The sequence below is a fragment of the Aspergillus caelatus genome, assembly GCF_009193585.1.
Source record: "Aspergillus caelatus strain CBS 763.97 unplaced genomic scaffold BDV27scaffold_32, whole genome shotgun sequence".
NCBI lineage: Eukaryota > Fungi > Ascomycota > Eurotiomycetes > Eurotiales > Aspergillaceae > Aspergillus > Aspergillus caelatus.
Window position 1 is genome coordinate 157,115 of NW_022475295.1, and position 17,767 is coordinate 174,881.

The window sequence follows — 17,767 nt, forward strand, 5'->3', positions numbered from 1 at the left end:
GGATTTCGGCCTGATGTAGGGGGCATCAACCCCATTTGGGCTGGTAAGGATGGAGTTGCCCGGGCAACATGACGCTAACTGAAAGGGGAATGACAGACTTAGCATGACATCTGAAAGTGGAAACCCATCAACTGCTTCAACGTTATCACGATCCGACTAAACCAGGCCAACGTGGGGACGACGATACTAACCCACTTCTTGCTGTCGTGTCTCCTCTTATGTGAACAGCCGACAGAGAAGGGCCCGCAGCTATGAATCCAGTGAAACCCTCTCAATCGTCACTATTTCAGGTGTTCCTCCGCCTTCGTCCGCCCATTTCCCAGCCAGATGACCAGGCCGAACGATGCTTAACAGTCGAGTATCCTGAGTCTCGAGATGAGGTTGGAAATGACCAGGAAAATTCAGCTTCAGCAGCAACCCATATTGTCCTGCAGCCGCCAAGTGATGCTAGAAAGCGGACAGTTGAGAAATTTGGATTCACCAAGGTTTTTGAAGAGTCGGCTTCTCAGTTAAATGTGTTCGAGGACACAGGACTCGATTCAATCATACAGGGAGTGCTGCTCGAGGGAAGAGATGGTTTGGTCGCTACATTAGGCGTGACAGGAAGTGGAAAGGTGGGGATCAAACGCAACAAGATATGAAGCGGCGCTGACGGCTAGATATAGAGCCACACCATCTTGGGCTCGAAAACCCAAAGAGGCCTCACCCAGATGAGTCTCGATGTGATCTTCAAATCGTTAGCCTCGACAATCAAACCACCAGACAACTCTATCAATCCCCTCCTTCTGTCCTCAGTTGCGTCGTCGGACCAGTCAGAATCGCAGATATTCACAGCACAGACTTTTCTCGAAGCTGTATACGGAGACCAAAGTGCCGACCGTGGTAGGAACTCTAGAGCACAGACCCCAATGAGCTCTGGAAGAGCTCAGACTCCTCTGACGGTATGCTTCCCTTCCCAGAGCCAATTGCTCAGGTCCTCGGTTTTGCGCCCTCAAGCCCCCTTTCCAAGTCATTTTTGCGGCCATAATTTGGCGTATGGACTACCCAATGGATATCACCCTAGCTTAAACCACATGGGCCGCCTAAACAAAAATGCCACCATTAAAGCGAGCCCCAGACAAACGGTCCCTGGCCTTTCATTTGCACTTTCATACACTCAACCTAGCTTTATTGATCTGAATCGCGCTAAACAATCTCAACACTTGAAGGAACCGACGCCTGCTATTATTTTCCCCCGTCGTAATCTGCCCCAGCGGCCAAATGTTGCGCCTCGTTCGCCCGATGTTAGCCATCTCACGTTGGAACTGAATCCTAACTCTGAATATATCGTACTGGTGTCAATGTATGAGGTCTATAATGACCGTATCTTTGACCTTTTATCGCCAGCGATAGTCCCAGGCCAAGGAAGTACCGTGTCGCGAGGGGGAACCAGCCAGAAGGACAGACGAAGACCCCTCCTTTTCAAGTCTACTGAAGGTTCTCCCGACAGAAAGGTCGTCGCGGGCCTACGCAAAATAGCCTGCAGTACTTATGAAGAGGCACTGGCAATTCTAGAAGTCGGACTTACTGAACGCAAAGTCACGGGTACTGGCGCGAACAGTGTCAGTTCACGAAGCCATGGATTTTTCTGCCTCGAAGTCAAGAGAAGGATGCGCAATAAGAGAACGGGAGAAGAAACATGGATGGGGAACACACTTACAGTGGCAGACCTTGCTGGTAAGTTGACAACTGGAGGAGCATACCATAAAGTTACTAACCGTGCTCTAGGCTCCGAGCGTGCAAGAACTGCCAAAACGGCTGGATCTACCCTGGCTGAGGCGGGTAAAATCAACGAAAGTCTGATGTATCTCGGTCGATGCTTACAAATGCAGAGCGAGATACAAGAGGGGAAGGTACGACTCACTTTCACGCTTACGTAGCGTCTGCTAATAAGCATAGACTGCTCTGGTCCCCTTCAGACAATGCAAGCTCACCGAGCTACTATTCTCGAACTCATTCCCATCATCTAACCAGACGTCTGGTCCCAATCGCCACCCACAAAAGGCTATTATGGTAGTGACCGCAGATCCTCTTGGGGACTACAACGCAACTTCGCAGATCCTGCGCTATTCAGCTTTGGCGCGGGAAGTCACCGTGCCTCGGGCTCCATCTGCGACCGAGTCTGTCTACTCTGCTACAGTTGAGCCTCGCAAGTCTTCTGCTAGCGAACGCTCTGCGCCGAATATGGCAACTAGTGAAGAGCTCGAGAAGGCATTAGCCGAAATCGACAGACTGGCGAAGGAGAATGAGGCACTTTCCGTGAGATTAGCAGAAGAAGAGATCATGAGAGCAGATTTAGATATGAGACTGAGAACTAGTGAAGAAACATGTCTCGTGATCGAGCAGGAAGTGCGCGAAGAGTGCTGGGCTGAAATGGATGAGAGGATGGAAGAAGAGAGAAAGAAGTGGCAAATTGCTCTGGAGGAACAGGTGAGCACCTTGACTTGCAGACAACTGCTAGCATCTTACTGACCATCATAGGCGGGTCATAACGATGAACACCTTGATAAGAAGATTGAACTATTGTCTCGCGGTTTCCAAGGTACTGTTTCCACTCCTTCCCCTTTCTCACAGATGATCTGTGGTCAGACTAACAGATGCACCTAGTCCATACCGATCCCGAGCCTTCTAGGGATGAGAAGGTGGAAGAACTGGAGTTCGAAATTGACCAGCTTCGCAGCAAGGTCACATCATTGGAACGTGAACTAATGTGCCGATCTCCTACAAAGAAGTCCAAATCCAAGAATACACTCGAGTCGTCTCGCAATTCCAATATCCTTGGTCGCGAGAGTGACATTGACATGGCACTCCAACGGATGGATCAGTTGAAGCTTGCAGACAGCATGTTTTCTCCTGCTCCGCCTGCAACCTCCCCCGGTAAAAGGCTAAGAAAGATGGCAACCCGAAAATGGGATTTCGCCCCCGAGGAAGATATCTGAATTCCTTGATGATACCCGCGAACCCTTTCAGATTGAAGTTTTGACACGCCCAGTCCTTTTTCTTCATTTTTCTTTGACTTGACATATTGAAACGCTTATTCACTGTACATTATATGAGGAGGATCATGGGCGTTATGTTTTGGTTGTGATAGATTGGGGTTACGACATTTCATGTATAAATATTAATTCTTGTGTATGGTACAATTTTTAAAATACCACCTTTACCATTTGCTTCCTCGCACCTGAACGCCGTTTACCATAGGAGTGAAAGCAGATGATCTATAGAAAGCATGCAGCCGTTGGAGTTGGCCTTGGGATATCAGTGAAGTCATGAAAAAAGGTTTACAGCTCAAGTGCGTCAGATATCCATTGCCTCGGAATCAGACACATGGTCACTTTCCTGGTCAGCTTCAGGAGCAGCGAGTTGCTCGCCTCCGTCGTCGACATCCATGTCGTTGGCTTCGTTCCCGTCAGCATCGCCCTCGGCCTCGCCATCATCTTCCTCCACCGCTTCTTCCCCACCCGCTTCGTTATCTTCTTCGTCTTCTCCCTCACCTTCGCCTTCGCCCTCGCCCTCGCCCTCTCCGTCAATTTCGGCTTCATCGCCATCAACACCCTCTTCACCTTCCTCTGCCATAGTCTCCCCTTCCTCTACCATGGTCTCACCTTCATCACCAAGGTCAGCATCTTCATCCCTATCGCCGTCCTCTTCCCCGTCACCGGCCCCTTCATTAGCTCCGTCCCCATCGGCGCTAGCTTGAGCCGACATTTCCACTTCCGGATCCAAAGATCCCCTATCCTGCAGATTAGGGAACAACAAGCTTCGCTCTGCCGCAAGCTTAGATAATTTCTCATCATCTATCTCGCTCAGCTCGCTTTCATCATCAGCACTGTCATGCAAGCTATTGGGAATGTCGCTCTGTTGCCCTGAGGCCAGCTCATCAGCCGCTACAGCGGATGTAGCAGTGTCTTTCGTTTGCTCAGGAGCGGATGTAACTGCGCCGACGGCGTGGGATGGTTCATTTTCTGCAGCGGCGGGTGCTTTGGCGATAGGAGCGCGAGGCGCGAGTTTGCGTTGGACGATTGTCTCGGCCCGTTTTTGGATGTCCCGTCTTGCGATGCCCTTTGTGCGGCCGCGGGGTGCTGGGGCTTCGGATGCAGGCGCGGAAGTTGGGGGTGTAGGGGTGTCTGCCGCGCCATCGCTGGCCATGAGGAGGTGGTCTACTTTCATTTTCTCTTTGTTTTCTTCGTTCGCTTGTTCGATGACGTTGGGCATGTTGACCTCGTATAGGCGGGAGTAGATGTCGGCGATGAGGTCTTCTAATAGGGAGACTTTCATGAGATTGTTGTTTAACTTCTTTAGCTCGACGGCATCGCGGAGAAGTTCAAGGAGTGTTATGCTCTCTGGAGCTAACTGGGGAAGACCTTCTAGGCGGGCTGTGTTTGCGACGAATTCGTCCCACCCGATGGGTTTGAACACGCTTTCGTCATGTCCTTCGTTAATATTGCCCGCTTTTCGTATGACTCGTGCATAGGTTAAACATAGGTCTTCCCATAGTTTTGCATGGTTGATGAAATCGCCTTGCTTTTTCCTGACCCGACGTAGTAGTTGGTCGAGACTTGCACGGTCATCCAGTTGTTCTAGTAGAGCCACAAAGAAATATACGTATCGTGTCGTGTAAACGAAGTGTCTGCCGGGACGCTCATTCTCAGGCCTCCACACCTGGATCGTCATTGTCTTTGTGAATATCTGCTGTGTCAGTTCACCCTTGGCTCCTGCGGCTGCGGCTGCGTCCTTGTCATCGTCATAAGTGATATGGGCAGCCTAATTCAGGTAAGTCTTGGGTCGTTACAGGTGATAGTTCAGATTATTGGACTTACCCTGACAGCCATGCGATGGTGCCAGTTCGACTTGTCTGCATGCTTCAGGTTTCGAATGACAGCCATTATGTATGGCTTCCAAGGGGCACCTTCCTCCGGAGGTGACACCTTTCGCGCCCAAGGAGTGGCAACGAGAGTCTTGCTTCCCTCAGCCGGCTGAGAAGAAAAGTTAACTGCCGCTCACACATCGTCAAAGCCAAACTTGGGGGATATTGCGTACCGTAACTACTCCTCTATGGACCAGTTTGTGAACAATAGATACGAGCTTATAGTGAGGTTCGAAGATAGGATCCGATCGAGAATCCCTCTTTTGAGGCAGTGCATCAATAGCGTCGAGCAGAGAGTCTAGGAGATCATCAAGGTGAACGTGCTTTGATGTGCCCCTGACGGAGTCATCGCAGCTAAACATCTTCCAGAGACATTTACTTAGCATATAGCGAGTCCTAAGTCACAGTTAGTGGCCACACCATCAGTTACAGCGAAGGCAAGACATACATCCAACTCTTGGGCTTATTGCGAATGGCACGCTTAAGGAGGTAACTAGCAAGATTCCAGACGGAGTACAACCTCATCTCCTTGAAGGGAAGCGCTTTATACATCTGCTGGTTTTCTTCACTGTTGTAATGTCGAGTAAAATCGGAAAGGCTAAAGGCGGCCATGGATAAGGGTTCTCGAGAAGATGAGTACAAACGGATTCCAAAGTCGGTGTAGAGGTCAGATACGAGCGCTCGAGTCTCTGGTGTAGGGTCGGCGGTCCTTGCTGCCGTTGCAACAGCCATAGCATAGCTATGGATCGCATAGCGTTGCCAAGTCACTAACTCTGTCCGGTTATTATTAATCTTGTCCGCAGACCACGTTATGTCCTCCTCCAGCTTCGAATCATAAGTCTGGGCAAGTCGATACCAGGATTCCCATCTCTGAGTGTTGTGTTCCAAGTCCTGCCTGAACCAGGTGATAGCTTCATCAAGATCAGTGGTTGGAACGGGGTTAAGACGTTTCTGAGAGCGGAATTTGGTTAGCGCAGCATGTCCTAGAAGGAAGTACCATCCATTCTTCGCAATGACCGCACTTTCGGTAGGCACCGGGAGTAATGCAAGATCTTCAACTCCTCGAACGGCACGGAAGATTTCTGTTGGGTTTAACGGAGATTTCAAGTAAGCCGTCAGAATGCGCTTATTGTAGGACAATGGAGGCGATGACTTTGTGGTGCCGATGGCTTGTTGCATCTTCTCAATCGTGTACTTCAAGTCAGATTTTGACAGATCCCTGATGTTCATTTTCTTCGCTTGCTTCATGACAAAGTCAATCATCAAAATAGCTGTAGAGCGATCCAGTTTCTCCGGCGGACAACCATGGTCCTCCAAATAACCATCAACCGGCGACAATTTGATGCCATGTATATCATAAAGTAGTTGGCAAATATCATACTCATAGTCTGCTTTCTCATCCAAGGAGAAAATCTCGGATTTAACAAGCTTAAGAAACTGCTTGTGGGAACGTCTGCACATCTTCCTGATGCCCAAGGCATTGTGCACAGAGCGCAAGTAAAGAATACGGTCATCAAGGGGTGTATCGAAGAGCTCTGGATTTTGTGCAATAGCTTCTCTCACCAAGGTATAGTGGAGGATCCAACAACGGACGTGCATTTCCCGCAGTTTATCTCTGAAGCTTTCCAACGACTTTGCCAACGCCCCGCGTACATCGGAGCCAGATAACTGGCCCACACGAACGGAGTCTTCGTAAAGCACAAAACTGTGAAGTAGTTTCAATACTAGCGTTACTGCAGATAGCGAGGACTTCACGTGGTCCATATCAAAACATTCGTATGCTTTGGCTGGCTCCTGTAAAACCGCTGTTACGGTCTTATTCAATATTCCTTCGAGAGATTTTAACCAACGGAGCAAGGTAATTTGGCGGTGCTCACTAGGCTCTTCTAGATGTGCAGGGTTCCAAAGCTCTCTCACAATAGTTTCAATACTCCGCAGGTAGCACGACACAACTTTCGGTGCGTAGTCGATCTTTTTGTATGCGTCTTGTAGCCTCTTCCATAAGAAAAGCCTCAAAGTTGCGTCCCCTCGATCCAAAAAAGAACCCATTTCGTGAAGCTGTGACGTCGGTGGAGAATTTCCCTGATCCTCTGAAGTGTTTTCTTCAAACTGGACCGAAGCAGGCTCCAAAATAGGCTCTATGGTTTCGATGAGCCCTACAGGGTCTTCTGATTCAGTATTAAAAATTCTCATGAAGAAGTCCATAGACTCCAGCTTCGAAATCTCTTGGTCAACGGCTTCAATCGATATTTCCGGCATAATTGCGTTGTTTACTAGGCTTATTACTGGATCCTTCAAGCGGCTGAGCAAGTGCTTCAGTTCCTGAAGACAAAGTAATACATGTTCCCGCTCGGCGTCAGTTGTCATGTTTGAGTGGAATGTGGAAGCCCAGATATGGCGAAGAACAATATTATCCTGATGACTGCCGGGTGAAGAGTAATCCATGAAGTGGGTTAAGGAAGTACGCGCGAGCAAGCTCCACCGTGCTAAACGATCTTTTTGTTGTACTCTGATCCCTTGGTCGATTTCACTGTTTGGGTTGTTAATGGAGGCGTATATATCAAGATGGAGCTCAAACATGGCTTGAATCATCTCGAGATATGCGAAATGAGTCGCGGTGTATTCAAACGGCGTTTCAGCGCTAGCGCCAAGGATTTGGCGTTCAAGAGCCTCCAGATGTTCGCACATTCTCTTGTAGGTGTTTTCATCTTCGCGTATCAATATTTGCACCACTGTCTCTTTCAGTGTGTCTGGCCACTGGAATAAAGTATATGTGGAATTCATGATAGGGAAGTTTGAAGTGTTGGATACACCATCCTCCGTAGAAACACGCCCGTAGTCTGGCATAAGAAGGCATTTAAGCCACTCGAAAGCGGTTTCACCAAGGTGAAACCATCCTTGATTGATGGTATTCATGAGCATGAGTAGTTCATCAATACCGGAGAGAACTTGCTTCATCCCTAGCTTCCGAGCAGACTTTCTGGAGTGCTCTAAGAAGATAGCCAGCCCAGACTTGCCCATGCCTTGAATGTCCTGAAGCGCCGCAACATTATCACATTGGAGTGTCGCCTGAGACTTCCCTTCGTCCCAGCCCTTCATAATGTGCCTCAAATCTCGAGGCAGAATGTACTCAGCCTTCCCGTTAACTTCACTATCTGGAAGGTCTCTCCCATCGGTAGTAGGGGAGATTTGTTTCCTTAGCTCATCAACTGACCCTAAGTCTTCAATCCCGAACTTGGACAACAGAGATTCGACCGTGCCGAACATCCATTCGTCCGCTCTAATGAAAATCTCTAGACGGTCTTCGTAGTATTTGTTATGGTCAAATGAGACTTCATCAGCTTGTGATGAAGCCTCTGCATGTGATTCTCGTAGACGAGTTCTTCTGCTCTTAGACCGAACGCTTTCTGTCTGATCCTCAGCCACGGCTGACGCAGAAGATCGCTTTCGTGCCCCGTTGGTCGATGATTTAGGGTCAGGGTCGTCGGCATTTGGAGTTTCCTGTTGATTAGCTATCTCGGGAGATTGTGACGTCTGGATCTCCAACGATTCTATGAGTTGCTTTTCAGCCCGTTGATCAATAGATGAGTGGTCATCGGCGTGTTCTGCAGTTGAGTCCAGTGGTTCATGCTTCACAGATTGCTGGACGTCCATGTTGTTATCTTCCCCCGACATGTGGATAATAGGCTTCTGGTCACTTTGAACCTCTTCATCCTGTGCCCTTGATGACTGGTCTTGAACTTGTGTTTCCTTGGCAGCCGTAGCTTTCAGTTCAGGGCTAAGAGCTGGTGTTGAAACACTGATTGCAGTACCTGGGCCTATATAAATGGCGCCCTGGTCCTCATCCGTTAATGCTTGGAGGATGGTCTTGCCAAGATCGGCCCATGTTGGTGAAAGAGGCTTTAGATCATATCGTGCGGTGCTTAGAGCTAGGGGGCTTTTCGACGGAAGGACATCCTGAAGGTTGTCTGGTAATCCAGGCAGATACGGGTAGGGGTCACTCTGGCGCTTGAGAAATTTGAGAAGGGCTTTCTTGGGTTTCTTAATCGGGACTTGGCAAACCGATATTCTATCTTGCAGCGACAGCAACGTTTCTCGTAGACGCTCTTCTGCGAAAGTTTCCTCTAAGCCTAGCTGTTCTGTTCGGACCTCTAGACGATTTTCGTCATCTGCCAGGACACTTTCCAAGCAGTAGCGGGTTAACCGATAGCTTTGTAGAGTACCGCAGAGCCTGGCGCTTTGTCTCCAAAGGTTAAGGTCTGTGTCATCACGCTCCAGGGCTTCAGCAAACGACGTCAGGGCAGTGCTCGCACGTTCAGCAATTTCAGCAGAGAGACTTTGAGTGTCGTCTGATGCTTGGGCAGCATTTCCTATAATCGCGCGCAGAGAATCTAGTATGAACTGCCCGTGGTTTTTATACGCAAGATAGATGGTCTGCAGCAAAGTACTGGATGTGGAATCATTGATATCGTAATCTCCTAGCGGTTCACCACCGTCTGCATTACCAACATAGTCGGACGTCTCAGTCAATTCAAGCTCAGTAGCAGCTCTTTTGTAGTCGGAGAGAGACTCCGGGTACTTGAATATTTCCGAACTAAGAAGAGCATCATATGCTTCAGCAGCTTGGTCGTAGAAGTGGGGACCCTGCGAGTGAAGTTTCAGAGCATTTTGGTATAGCTTGAGAGCTTCCTCAATTTGGATTTCCTTGGTATCATCAACCTCTTCTTCTACCGCCTCAGCGGGCTCGATGTTCAATGCCACCCAGCTTGACATGTTGCAGTTTATTCGGGATGCAGAGAGATTCCAGACATCGGTAACAATATCGACGTGACAGACAGCATCTCCCGAAAAGGGAAGCCAGTCCGTATAGTTGATGAGACTAAACCGTGGCGAGGAAAGGGTAAAGCAGAACGGAATCCAAGCTGTCAGGGTCTAGCCCGTGACTGGGGACACGCATTTCACGCGTTCCGACATTGAATTACCAAAAGGGGAATAGACCGGTGCCTGAGGACCCAGCCCGTCCGCCCCCCAGGCACTTGATCAACTGAGGTGACGACGACTTGTTTGTTCCTGCGCCATCTATCCTTCGAGCACGATTGATGAGTCCGTTCTAGTACTTAGTCCTTTCTGCTTCTTCTCTTGATTTAAGCTCGGCCTGCGCTTCTCCATGCGCCATGGTTGCGCCAGCTGTCCCCGAGTATGCAATTCCCCTCACTTGACGTGTTCCTGAGACCTGTTATCAAGTGCACTCGGGCCACCATTGACCTCTGCGCTGACCCTTAAAATCGTTATCAGACTCTACGAAGAGGAAGACCTCTTCGCCGCTGTCGATGCACGTACCGAATCACTACAGAACTTGCGGGAATTAGGTCCGCCCGACCTGGTGTATTTGGTCAAACAACCTAAAACCAACTCAACCCGCCAGGTGCGTTTCTGGGAGCCTCCGGTCGCTCATTCAAGGAACGGCTTTCTCGGAGGTTGAAGGATGATAGTTACTAACGGAATAACGATTACCACAGACCGGAGTCTATCACCATGTCACTGGCATTGATGCTTCTTCGTCCGCTAGCTTGGCCGCCTATGTAAATACGCTAACCTTCTCCCCCCTCGATAAGACGCACAAAGTGGTTTCAGGGATATACTGGTCAGGGCGCTTGCCAAAAGAAACTTTCGTGCAGTTAGAAGGGCTAACATATTTGCAGTTGCTACAATGCCTTCTCCCACCTTGACATGCGTGTTGAAGTCAAAATTCCTGGTAGTCTCGAGAGCTACTGCATCGACGAGCGCGGGGATAAACGTGTTGCAACTGAAGCCCTGTGGCTAGAGACATTTCTGTGCGGAGTCTTGCGAGCCTATACCTATGCGGACGATGGTAGCGGAGATTCGATTCGGAAGATCGTCGGAGTGCGTCGATTCAACCCAGTCACAAATACAGAGATGGAGCACAAGTTCATGGATGCTGCGGAGCGGCTTTTCTTCTTGGGTAGGCAGCTGAGCTCCGATCCTGAGACGCAAGTTCCCAACACTGTCAGCAATCATCTTACTTCGGGTCTTTTGAAATACATTCGCACGACCGGACGCTACACATCTGGTATAAATCTTCTAGAAAAGCTCCGCATACGGGATGTTGAGATCTCTTCCCTGCTAGCCCGTGTTCTCATAATGGCAGATGAGGAGGTGCAGGCAGTACGGTTGATGTACGACTCACTGCAAGACGTCCCCATGGACTATGCATTGCTCGACTGCCAGGCAGCCTTCTGTCAGAGTAAGGGAGAGGGCGAAATGGCTTTGGAATGCGCGAAGCGGGCCGTGACTGCTGCGCCTAGCGAATTCAGCACTTGGGCACGACTGGCCGAAGTGTATGTGAACTTGGAACAATGGGACCTTGCACTTCTTACATTGAATTCATGCCCGATGTTTACGTACCAAGATAAGGACACCCCTCGCATGCCCCAACCGTCACGCATCATGCTTCCTATCCTCGCAGAGAGCATGTTGGATGAGATTGACGAGGGCCAGCCAAAGCAGGGCGACCCACACGACTATGTCCATCCTTCTCTACGAAGACTGCACGCTGCTGCATACCAGGGGACATTCCTGAAAGCATATAACATCTTGACCAAGATTGCTGCCGCGATTGGCTGGGATCAGCTTTTGAAGATTCGCAGTGAAGTGTTTGTTATGGAAGAGGAGTATAGGGTCGAAAGGCAGCATTCAACCTCGAAGTCTATACGGCGCAGCAGTTCTATAGCGACCAATGGTAACGAAGAACAACAAAATGGCACCAATGCTGAGGAAGAGGATGAAAACCCGGAAGCCACCAGCAGCGGAAAGAAAGAGGAACAAGCTGGAGACTCCATCGAGAAGCCAGAACAAACAATGGCCTCTGAAGTCGTGAAGTCTGGCAAGGAAGAAGTAAGCTACAAACGCCCCCTGTCCGCAGCGTGTGCATCTTATACTAATTGCCACAGCCCGATCCGTCGCATTCATCATACGCACAGTTCCGCAACAAGCGTCTCTGTGAGAGGTGGCTCGACAATCTCTTCATGGTTCTCTATGAGGATCTTCGCATTTACACCATCTGGCGCACAGAGATGGCGCAGTACCGCCAGCAGGCCATTGAATACAAGAAGTCTGCGACGGAATGGGAAATCCTAGGCGAATTAGCAGAGCGACTGCATCATTTCGAGGAGGCGATCGAGGCCTATGAACACTGCATGGCCATCCGGTTCTCTCCCAAGGCCATGCGAGGCATTCTGAAGTTGTACGAGAGTAAGCACGATACAAGAGGGATGCTCGGCGCATTGATTAGACTCATTGCCTGGCAGTACCGCTGGTACTCTGAGGTATGTTTTGCTCTTAACCAGAGTCCCCCAAGGCCACCAACTAACCAAACACTAGTTCTCTCCTGAACTACTCTATCTTATCCGCAAACTCATCGAGGACGAAGGTGCCGTCAAGGTGCGCAGCATTGTCCAGGCGACCAATCTGCCACAGCCCGTACTTGACCTCACCCATCAATATTGCCAACTGTGCGCCACTTTCCGTAGCAGCGGCAGCGATGGCTAAATGTAGCCCCGTAAATCTCCGTGGCTGGGAGATAGTCACCCTCCAGCAATGAAGGCTTTAGCAGCGGAATTATATTTTACGTGTCCAGGCAAGGCATCGTTGGTGGACGATTATTGATCATTTTATCTACCATTTATTATGGCTTCCCTCTTATGTGCCATTTCCCCCTTTTCTTCTGTGTCTTTATTTTATCATTCATTTCTCTTACGTCGGACACCCTGTTTCAACAACTAATTCCCATAGAACCAATTTATGCTGTATGACTTTCCCTTTCCGATGCCTTTTAAGTCGCCCGCTTTGATAATTGCTAGCTTTATGTGGATTACCCCGAATCATCACAAGTGACGAGAGACAAAAGCGTGTATCATGGAAACTTAGTAGAATCTTACGTTCTATTTCCCTTAGTTCCCTAATGGGGCCAGTCCATCAATTGAGCACATTCGGAACCTTGGGAGATCAAGTTGTTGATCATTTGCTTCCATTAAGACATAGTATGGAGATATCAGAGAGCGCAGCTCTTAATAAAGATCTAGCCAGCTTGACTGACCAGTTCATTGAATAAAGATAAGCTAGCCAAAAGAGTACCTAGATTCCAATTACAGCCCGAACCAAATTATTTGACGTAAAGATTACAGCCATCCCAAATCATCTTGGCGACACAGGCCCGATAGACATTCACTTATTCTCCTCTTCGACCCCAGTGTCGACTTCAGGTTCCTTCGGAACAGTCTCTCCCTTAGCCTTGGCTGCAGAGGCAGCAGGGCCACTGGTTTTGGCTGTCTCCTCGGGCGCTTCTTCTTCTCCCTCGTCTTCTTCCTCTTCCTCTTCGTCGTCCTCTCCGACTCCATTTTCACCGGCATCTTTACCATTTTCTTTTACTTCTTCCTCACCTTCTTCTTCAGCTGGGGCGGCTGCTGTCTTGCGTTTCTTGGTGGCAGGGGGGCCTATAGATCCTTCACATCAGCTTGTGTTTTCAGGAGAATGGGTATGTCTAGGTGGAGGTCCGAAGAGATAGAGTAATCGAAAGAAATAGAGAACAACAAGCGCTTACCTTGCTCTTTAGCGGGCTCTTCTTCTTCTTCTTCCTCCTCCTCTTCCTCATCGGAAGGAACCTCCTCCTCACTTCCCTCTTCGTCTCCTTCGCTTTCGCCTACTTCAGAGTCCTCATACCTGTTCATCACCAACGTTAGTCGATACATCATCTCTCAATGCAGGGATAAATATGATAGTAAAAAAATAAGGAATCTCGGGCAACAAGATTAATGCGCCAACCCAGACAGTACAATGAATAAAAATTAAAAATAGAAGGGATGATAGATATCCATGACGCGCACCAAAAGCAACAAAGACATGAATGATGACAGGGTGATAAGGATGGTGAGGAGAAAGGGCGTTGATGGACGCGCGGAGGCGCATAGATGAAGGGAGATAAAATCGCAATACAAACTTACTCTTCTTCCTCTTCGCTCTCGTCACTAGGGAGCGCCTGGAGCTCTTCCTCTTCTTCGGCTTCTTGCTTTCTCTTACGGGTGGACATGATGGTCTTGGAAGCTAAGTAGAGTGGAAATGGATAGAAGATATGAATGCGATTTTGTGATAAGAGGCCAGGTCAATGGCGCGTGTATATCTTGACAACACAGCTGATGCGCTGTGATAGTAGAGTGGAAATAAGGTAGCAATAAGGGAAGGATGATAGATAGGAGAGAGGGAGAGAAAGGAAATGGGAAGGGAGAGAGGGAGAGGACGAAATAAAAGACAGGGCAGATGGGGGGAAGTCAAGTACTACCCACGGCAGCAGGAGGGAGATTAAAGCCTCAGTCGGCGAGGGAAGGGGGGGAAGGGGACGGAATGGGTGAGCAGTAGGACTCTTACTTCAGCGATTGGAGGAAGGAGGGTGAGAGAAGGAGGGGGGAAGCAGCCAAAGCTTTCCGGTCAGCAGTAAACCTGGACCTGGGGCAAAAGACCCAGCAGAGTTAAAGTGAACCTGAGCGAGAGCTGCCGCATTTGTTGCAATGGGAGATTATCGGATGACGTCGCTTTAGGCCCTCAATGATGTGCGCATAAGAGATGGCCCCTTGTGACGATGCCTGGGCTGATCTGTTGTTTTGAAACAGGATTGGATGGAGTCTGCATCTCATCGGACCCCTGCAGTTCCAAGGGACCCCCGGGCTTTGTTAGCGAACTGAGGAACCAAGAGAATCTGGAGTAATACGAAGTTAGTCTTTTGCAAAAGTGACGGTAAGATGACAGGTCGATTGAAGGGAAAAGTGAGGAGTGTTTGGTAGTGCGGTACCGTAACAATGTCCACCTACTCCTCGGTAAACATATTACAGGTACTGAGTGTGCTCGGAGCATCTAGTCCGTGGCAATATTGTCGCATTAGTCGCAATAGCAACCACCATGATGTCAGGAATTGAATTTCTTCTTATTCTCAAAATAGACTAACCCCAACATGGCACCTCCGGGGCTAGTCCCATTCAAGCACAGTGTCTGGTGCACGGATGAAATTGATACTATTTCTGAATTCCCCCGGATGATTCGCGCATCAACAAATAAACACACTGCACAGACCATCCTAGTCCTAACTAAGCATAATACGGACAATTAACTACGGTAGCGAGAAACATGTCTAGCAGAAGTATATACGGATACATTACTATATAGGTATGTACGTCACCCTTTACCCAGGGTATCACTCACTATCCACAAACTACTCTATCAGTGCGCCAAAAACTCAAAGTTGGCCATGCTTGGGTCCAGCAAATTTTCATCCAGTCCAAATCCGTATGTGCCCACCATGTCATAGATCAGATCTGGCGGTGGAAATCCTTGTGCCATGGCATTCGCGCCGCCTGGAACTTCGCTACTACTTCGCTCCGCGGGTCCTCCCGCTGGCGGTCCACCTTGCCACGCCGTCTCCCAAGAATCAAAGCGATCCAGCATCTTTCCCAAGCCACGCGCAATATGCCTCGTCAGATGCCTCTCCCCTGCAGAAACGCAGTTCAACAGTTCGATGACGCGTTCCACTAACCGCCGCACCTCGCGTCCATCTAGGCTCAGATAGGCCGAATTCCAGTTGACCGCGACCTTCAGAAGGAAAACGGCTGAAAAGGTTACCATCGTATGCGTAAAGATGGGAACACCCACGATGGCGTCCCGAATGTCCGGCTCTTCGAGCACCATATTTAGGCAGGCCATGGCGGACGAGATAGCGATATTAGCGGACTCTTTGCGGTCCATGGAGAAGACAGGTGTGTTGGACGGCGACAGGGCACGAAGAGAGAGTGAGTTTAACTGAAATTTTGCAAAATGGTAGTGTAGCACAACCCCCTTCGAAGGGTACGTCCGCACGTAAGGGCTATCGGCTAAAGTACAAATGGTGGTCAGATATTGGCGCCTCGATGGTGGGAGTTTAACATGGCTTACCTGATCGCGGCTGCCAAAGAAGCCGCCATTGATCAACCGCCACATTATAGACTCTTAATTGACCGAAGTCCTCCTCTGTCAGGGCCTGCTCAGTGTCGCTCCCAAACATGCGATAAGCCTCTGTCAGGATCATGAACAAAGCCACCTGTGCCAGCAGTCGGATATCACCAGGTACAATCATGGGAGACTGCAGGAAGGTTTCGTAGTTCTTGATGGCTGCATCTTCGTGTATGACCGGAGGTCGGCCATATGCAATACTAAAATGATGATCGCAGACATAGAGTAGATACCAGAGCTGTGCGCGCTCGTACTGGTCACTATGGCCCCGGATCATTTTTTGATAGCTCTGATGCAAACCAAGCTCCGTGGCAATACGAACAGCATGTCCAGAAAGCTTCCAGCTCAATTCAGATAGCCAAAACGCTCCGACGCACAGACCACGAACATCATCTAACGTGTGAGCCCGCGTCAGGGACATACTGGATACAAGAGAAACATATTCATGGTAGCATCGGTTTAAAGTTTCAGTACGATTGGGGATATGAAGTGCAGCGACGGTGAGAACTGCCGCGGACAACAACGTTGATGCTCGTCGCACTGAGGTGAGATCCCGATGCACCAAGATGATTCCTCCCCAAAGCAGCTGATTCATTGTCCGGCTAAAATATGCAAACAGTTCTTCAGCCTCATGAATAGAGAGGACTCCTCGTGAAATGAAGTCCTCCTCTAGCAGGGTTAACTTAGGTTGCTCGATAAGATTGCTCCGTAAGTTACGCAGCTTAGTAACCTCGTAGAGACTACGCATTGGTGCCGGCACCAATTCTCGGTCTTGTAGGTCTGGCTCTTGAGATGGCTCCCGAGTTACGTCCATAATGACACCCGGGCCGTGTTGACTAGTGTGATTAGAGATAGACTGCGATCCATCGAGCGAGGGTCTATGTTCATGATGGGACGCGACTGGACTTGGACCATTTTGCGCATCGCCTGTTGGATATGATGAAAGCTCAGGTAAGCCATCATGGCGAAGGAGATGCGAAACGGCTGCCTGAAGCTGTTGGATGGTGGATGCGGCCTGTGATTTCCATCTGTCGCAGAGATAAGAACAGGAACTCGACAGTGCATCGTTTTCTAGGCGCGAATTTAACTCACATGCCATCGTCGTCAACAAACTTTTGCGAGAAGTCATTGACGATGCATTTGATTCCGCTGCGTATGCACTTGTTGCAGCTTGTTTCCCCCGATTTGAACTCGCAGCGTATCTTGTGACGTTTGCACTCCGCACCTGCAATCCATTGTGACTTAGTATAAATCCCGTCTCCCTAGGCCTCAAGCGACTTTTCCGCTTTATCTCATTATAGATCGTCTCTTCGGTGGTTCAACGGGAACACTCACAGGCGCGGGCTTTGGAGATCTTCGGTGGTGGAGGTCGTCCGTCAGGGACGGTGGAGGGATGACGATCATCTCGTCGGGGCGACACCAGGCCCGCATCAGAGGACGAGCGCTTCATAGCTAATAAATGGTGAATTGATAGTTGTGACTAAGAGTGAATAGGACTGGTCGGGGATGCTCCGGCATTATGCAGTCGGCATGCGACGCGACTGAGATGGGCGGGGAATGAGCGATTATGCTAATTATTGTAGGGTGGAATTGTCGCTAATCGTATATTCATGATTCGATTGGATGTCCGATGCGATACATCTAGAAATTGGAGCAAAATACTCCGTAGTGTTCACAGAGAGATTCCCCTGAACCCTGAAGATAAGAAAAGGAGGAAAAGTGGTGTGACTAGGTCCTCCCGTAGGAGAAAGCGAGGTAAACATACCCCGCTTCAACGTGTGCGCGCGGGGACATTCGATCTCCCATTGC

At 49.4% G+C, this 17,767-nt stretch overlaps 4 protein-coding genes across 4 annotated transcripts; 2 read left to right on the forward strand and 2 right to left on the reverse strand.

Moving 5' to 3' along the window:
- The first annotated feature begins 164 nt into the window (after nucleotides 1-164).
- On the forward strand, nucleotides 165-3,175 carry BDV27DRAFT_123543 (kinesin family protein). Its single transcript, XM_032065897.1, has 7 exons — nucleotides 165-614; nucleotides 666-941; nucleotides 1,209-1,716; nucleotides 1,768-1,892; nucleotides 1,939-2,469; nucleotides 2,521-2,581; nucleotides 2,647-3,175. The coding sequence occupies exons 1-7, from the start codon at nucleotides 252-254 to the stop codon at nucleotides 2,976-2,978; spliced, it is 2,196 nt and encodes a 731-aa protein (XP_031930799.1). The 5' UTR covers nucleotides 165-251; the 3' UTR covers nucleotides 2,979-3,175.
- Nucleotides 3,162-9,711, reverse strand: hir3 (putative transcriptional corepressor of histone genes (Hir3)). The gene is made up of 4 exons (XM_032077259.1): nucleotides 5,355-9,711; nucleotides 5,080-5,302; nucleotides 4,860-5,015; nucleotides 3,162-4,803 (listed from the first exon to the last, which is right to left on the reverse strand). The coding sequence occupies exons 1-4, from the start codon at nucleotides 9,677-9,679 to the stop codon at nucleotides 3,337-3,339; spliced, it is 6,171 nt and encodes a 2,056-aa protein (XP_031930800.1). The 5' UTR covers nucleotides 9,680-9,711; the 3' UTR covers nucleotides 3,162-3,336.
- A 257-nt stretch (nucleotides 9,712-9,968) lies between these two features.
- Nucleotides 9,969-12,845, forward strand: BDV27DRAFT_123545 (ChAPs family protein). Its single transcript, XM_032065898.1, has 6 exons — nucleotides 9,969-10,103; nucleotides 10,202-10,331; nucleotides 10,426-10,550; nucleotides 10,609-11,821; nucleotides 11,878-12,252; nucleotides 12,308-12,845. Exons 1-6 carry the CDS (start codon nucleotides 10,081-10,083, stop codon nucleotides 12,473-12,475), a joined length of 2,034 nt encoding a protein of 677 aa, XP_031930801.1. The 5' UTR covers nucleotides 9,969-10,080; the 3' UTR covers nucleotides 12,476-12,845.
- Nucleotides 12,846-15,193: 2,348 nt separating this feature from the next.
- Nucleotides 15,194-17,408, reverse strand: BDV27DRAFT_154743 (putative C6 transcription factor; the record flags this gene model as incomplete). The annotated part of the gene is made up of 4 exons (XM_032072003.1): nucleotides 15,194-15,840; nucleotides 15,902-16,986; nucleotides 17,051-17,183; nucleotides 17,294-17,408. The coding sequence occupies 4 exons, from the start codon at nucleotides 17,406-17,408 to the stop codon at nucleotides 15,194-15,196; spliced, it is 1,980 nt and encodes a 659-aa protein (XP_031930802.1).
- Nucleotides 17,409-17,767: the final 359 nt, after the last annotated feature.

Excerpts from the sequence above, each read along its gene's own strand:
- hir3 (XM_032077259.1), bottom strand. The coding sequence starts at position 9,679 with ATGTCAAGCTGGGTGGCATTGAACATCGAGCCCGCTGAGGCGGTAGAA. Across the intron at positions 5,303-5,354 it reads AATAAGCCCAAGAGTTGGAT|GACTCGCTATATGCTAAGTA; the intron begins GTATGTCTTGCC and ends ACTGTGACTTAG. Across the intron at positions 5,016-5,079 it reads TCCATAGAGGAGTAGTTACG|CCGGCTGAGGGAAGCAAGAC; the intron begins GTACGCAATATC and ends TTTTCTTCTCAG.
- BDV27DRAFT_123543 (XM_032065897.1), top strand. The coding sequence starts at position 252 with ATGAATCCAGTGAAACCCTCTCAATCGTCACTATTTCAGGTGTTCCTC. Across the intron at positions 615-665 it reads GCGTGACAGGAAGTGGAAAG|AGCCACACCATCTTGGGCTC; the intron begins GTGGGGATCAAA and ends GGCTAGATATAG. Across the intron at positions 1,717-1,767 it reads TACAGTGGCAGACCTTGCTG|GCTCCGAGCGTGCAAGAACT; the intron begins GTAAGTTGACAA and ends ACCGTGCTCTAG.
- BDV27DRAFT_123545 (XM_032065898.1), top strand. The coding sequence starts at position 10,081 with ATGGTTGCGCCAGCTGTCCCCGA. Across the intron at positions 10,332-10,425 it reads AAACCAACTCAACCCGCCAG|ACCGGAGTCTATCACCATGT; the intron begins GTGCGTTTCTGG and ends CGATTACCACAG. Across the intron at positions 10,551-10,608 it reads GTGGTTTCAGGGATATACTG|TTGCTACAATGCCTTCTCCC; the intron begins GTCAGGGCGCTT and ends ACATATTTGCAG.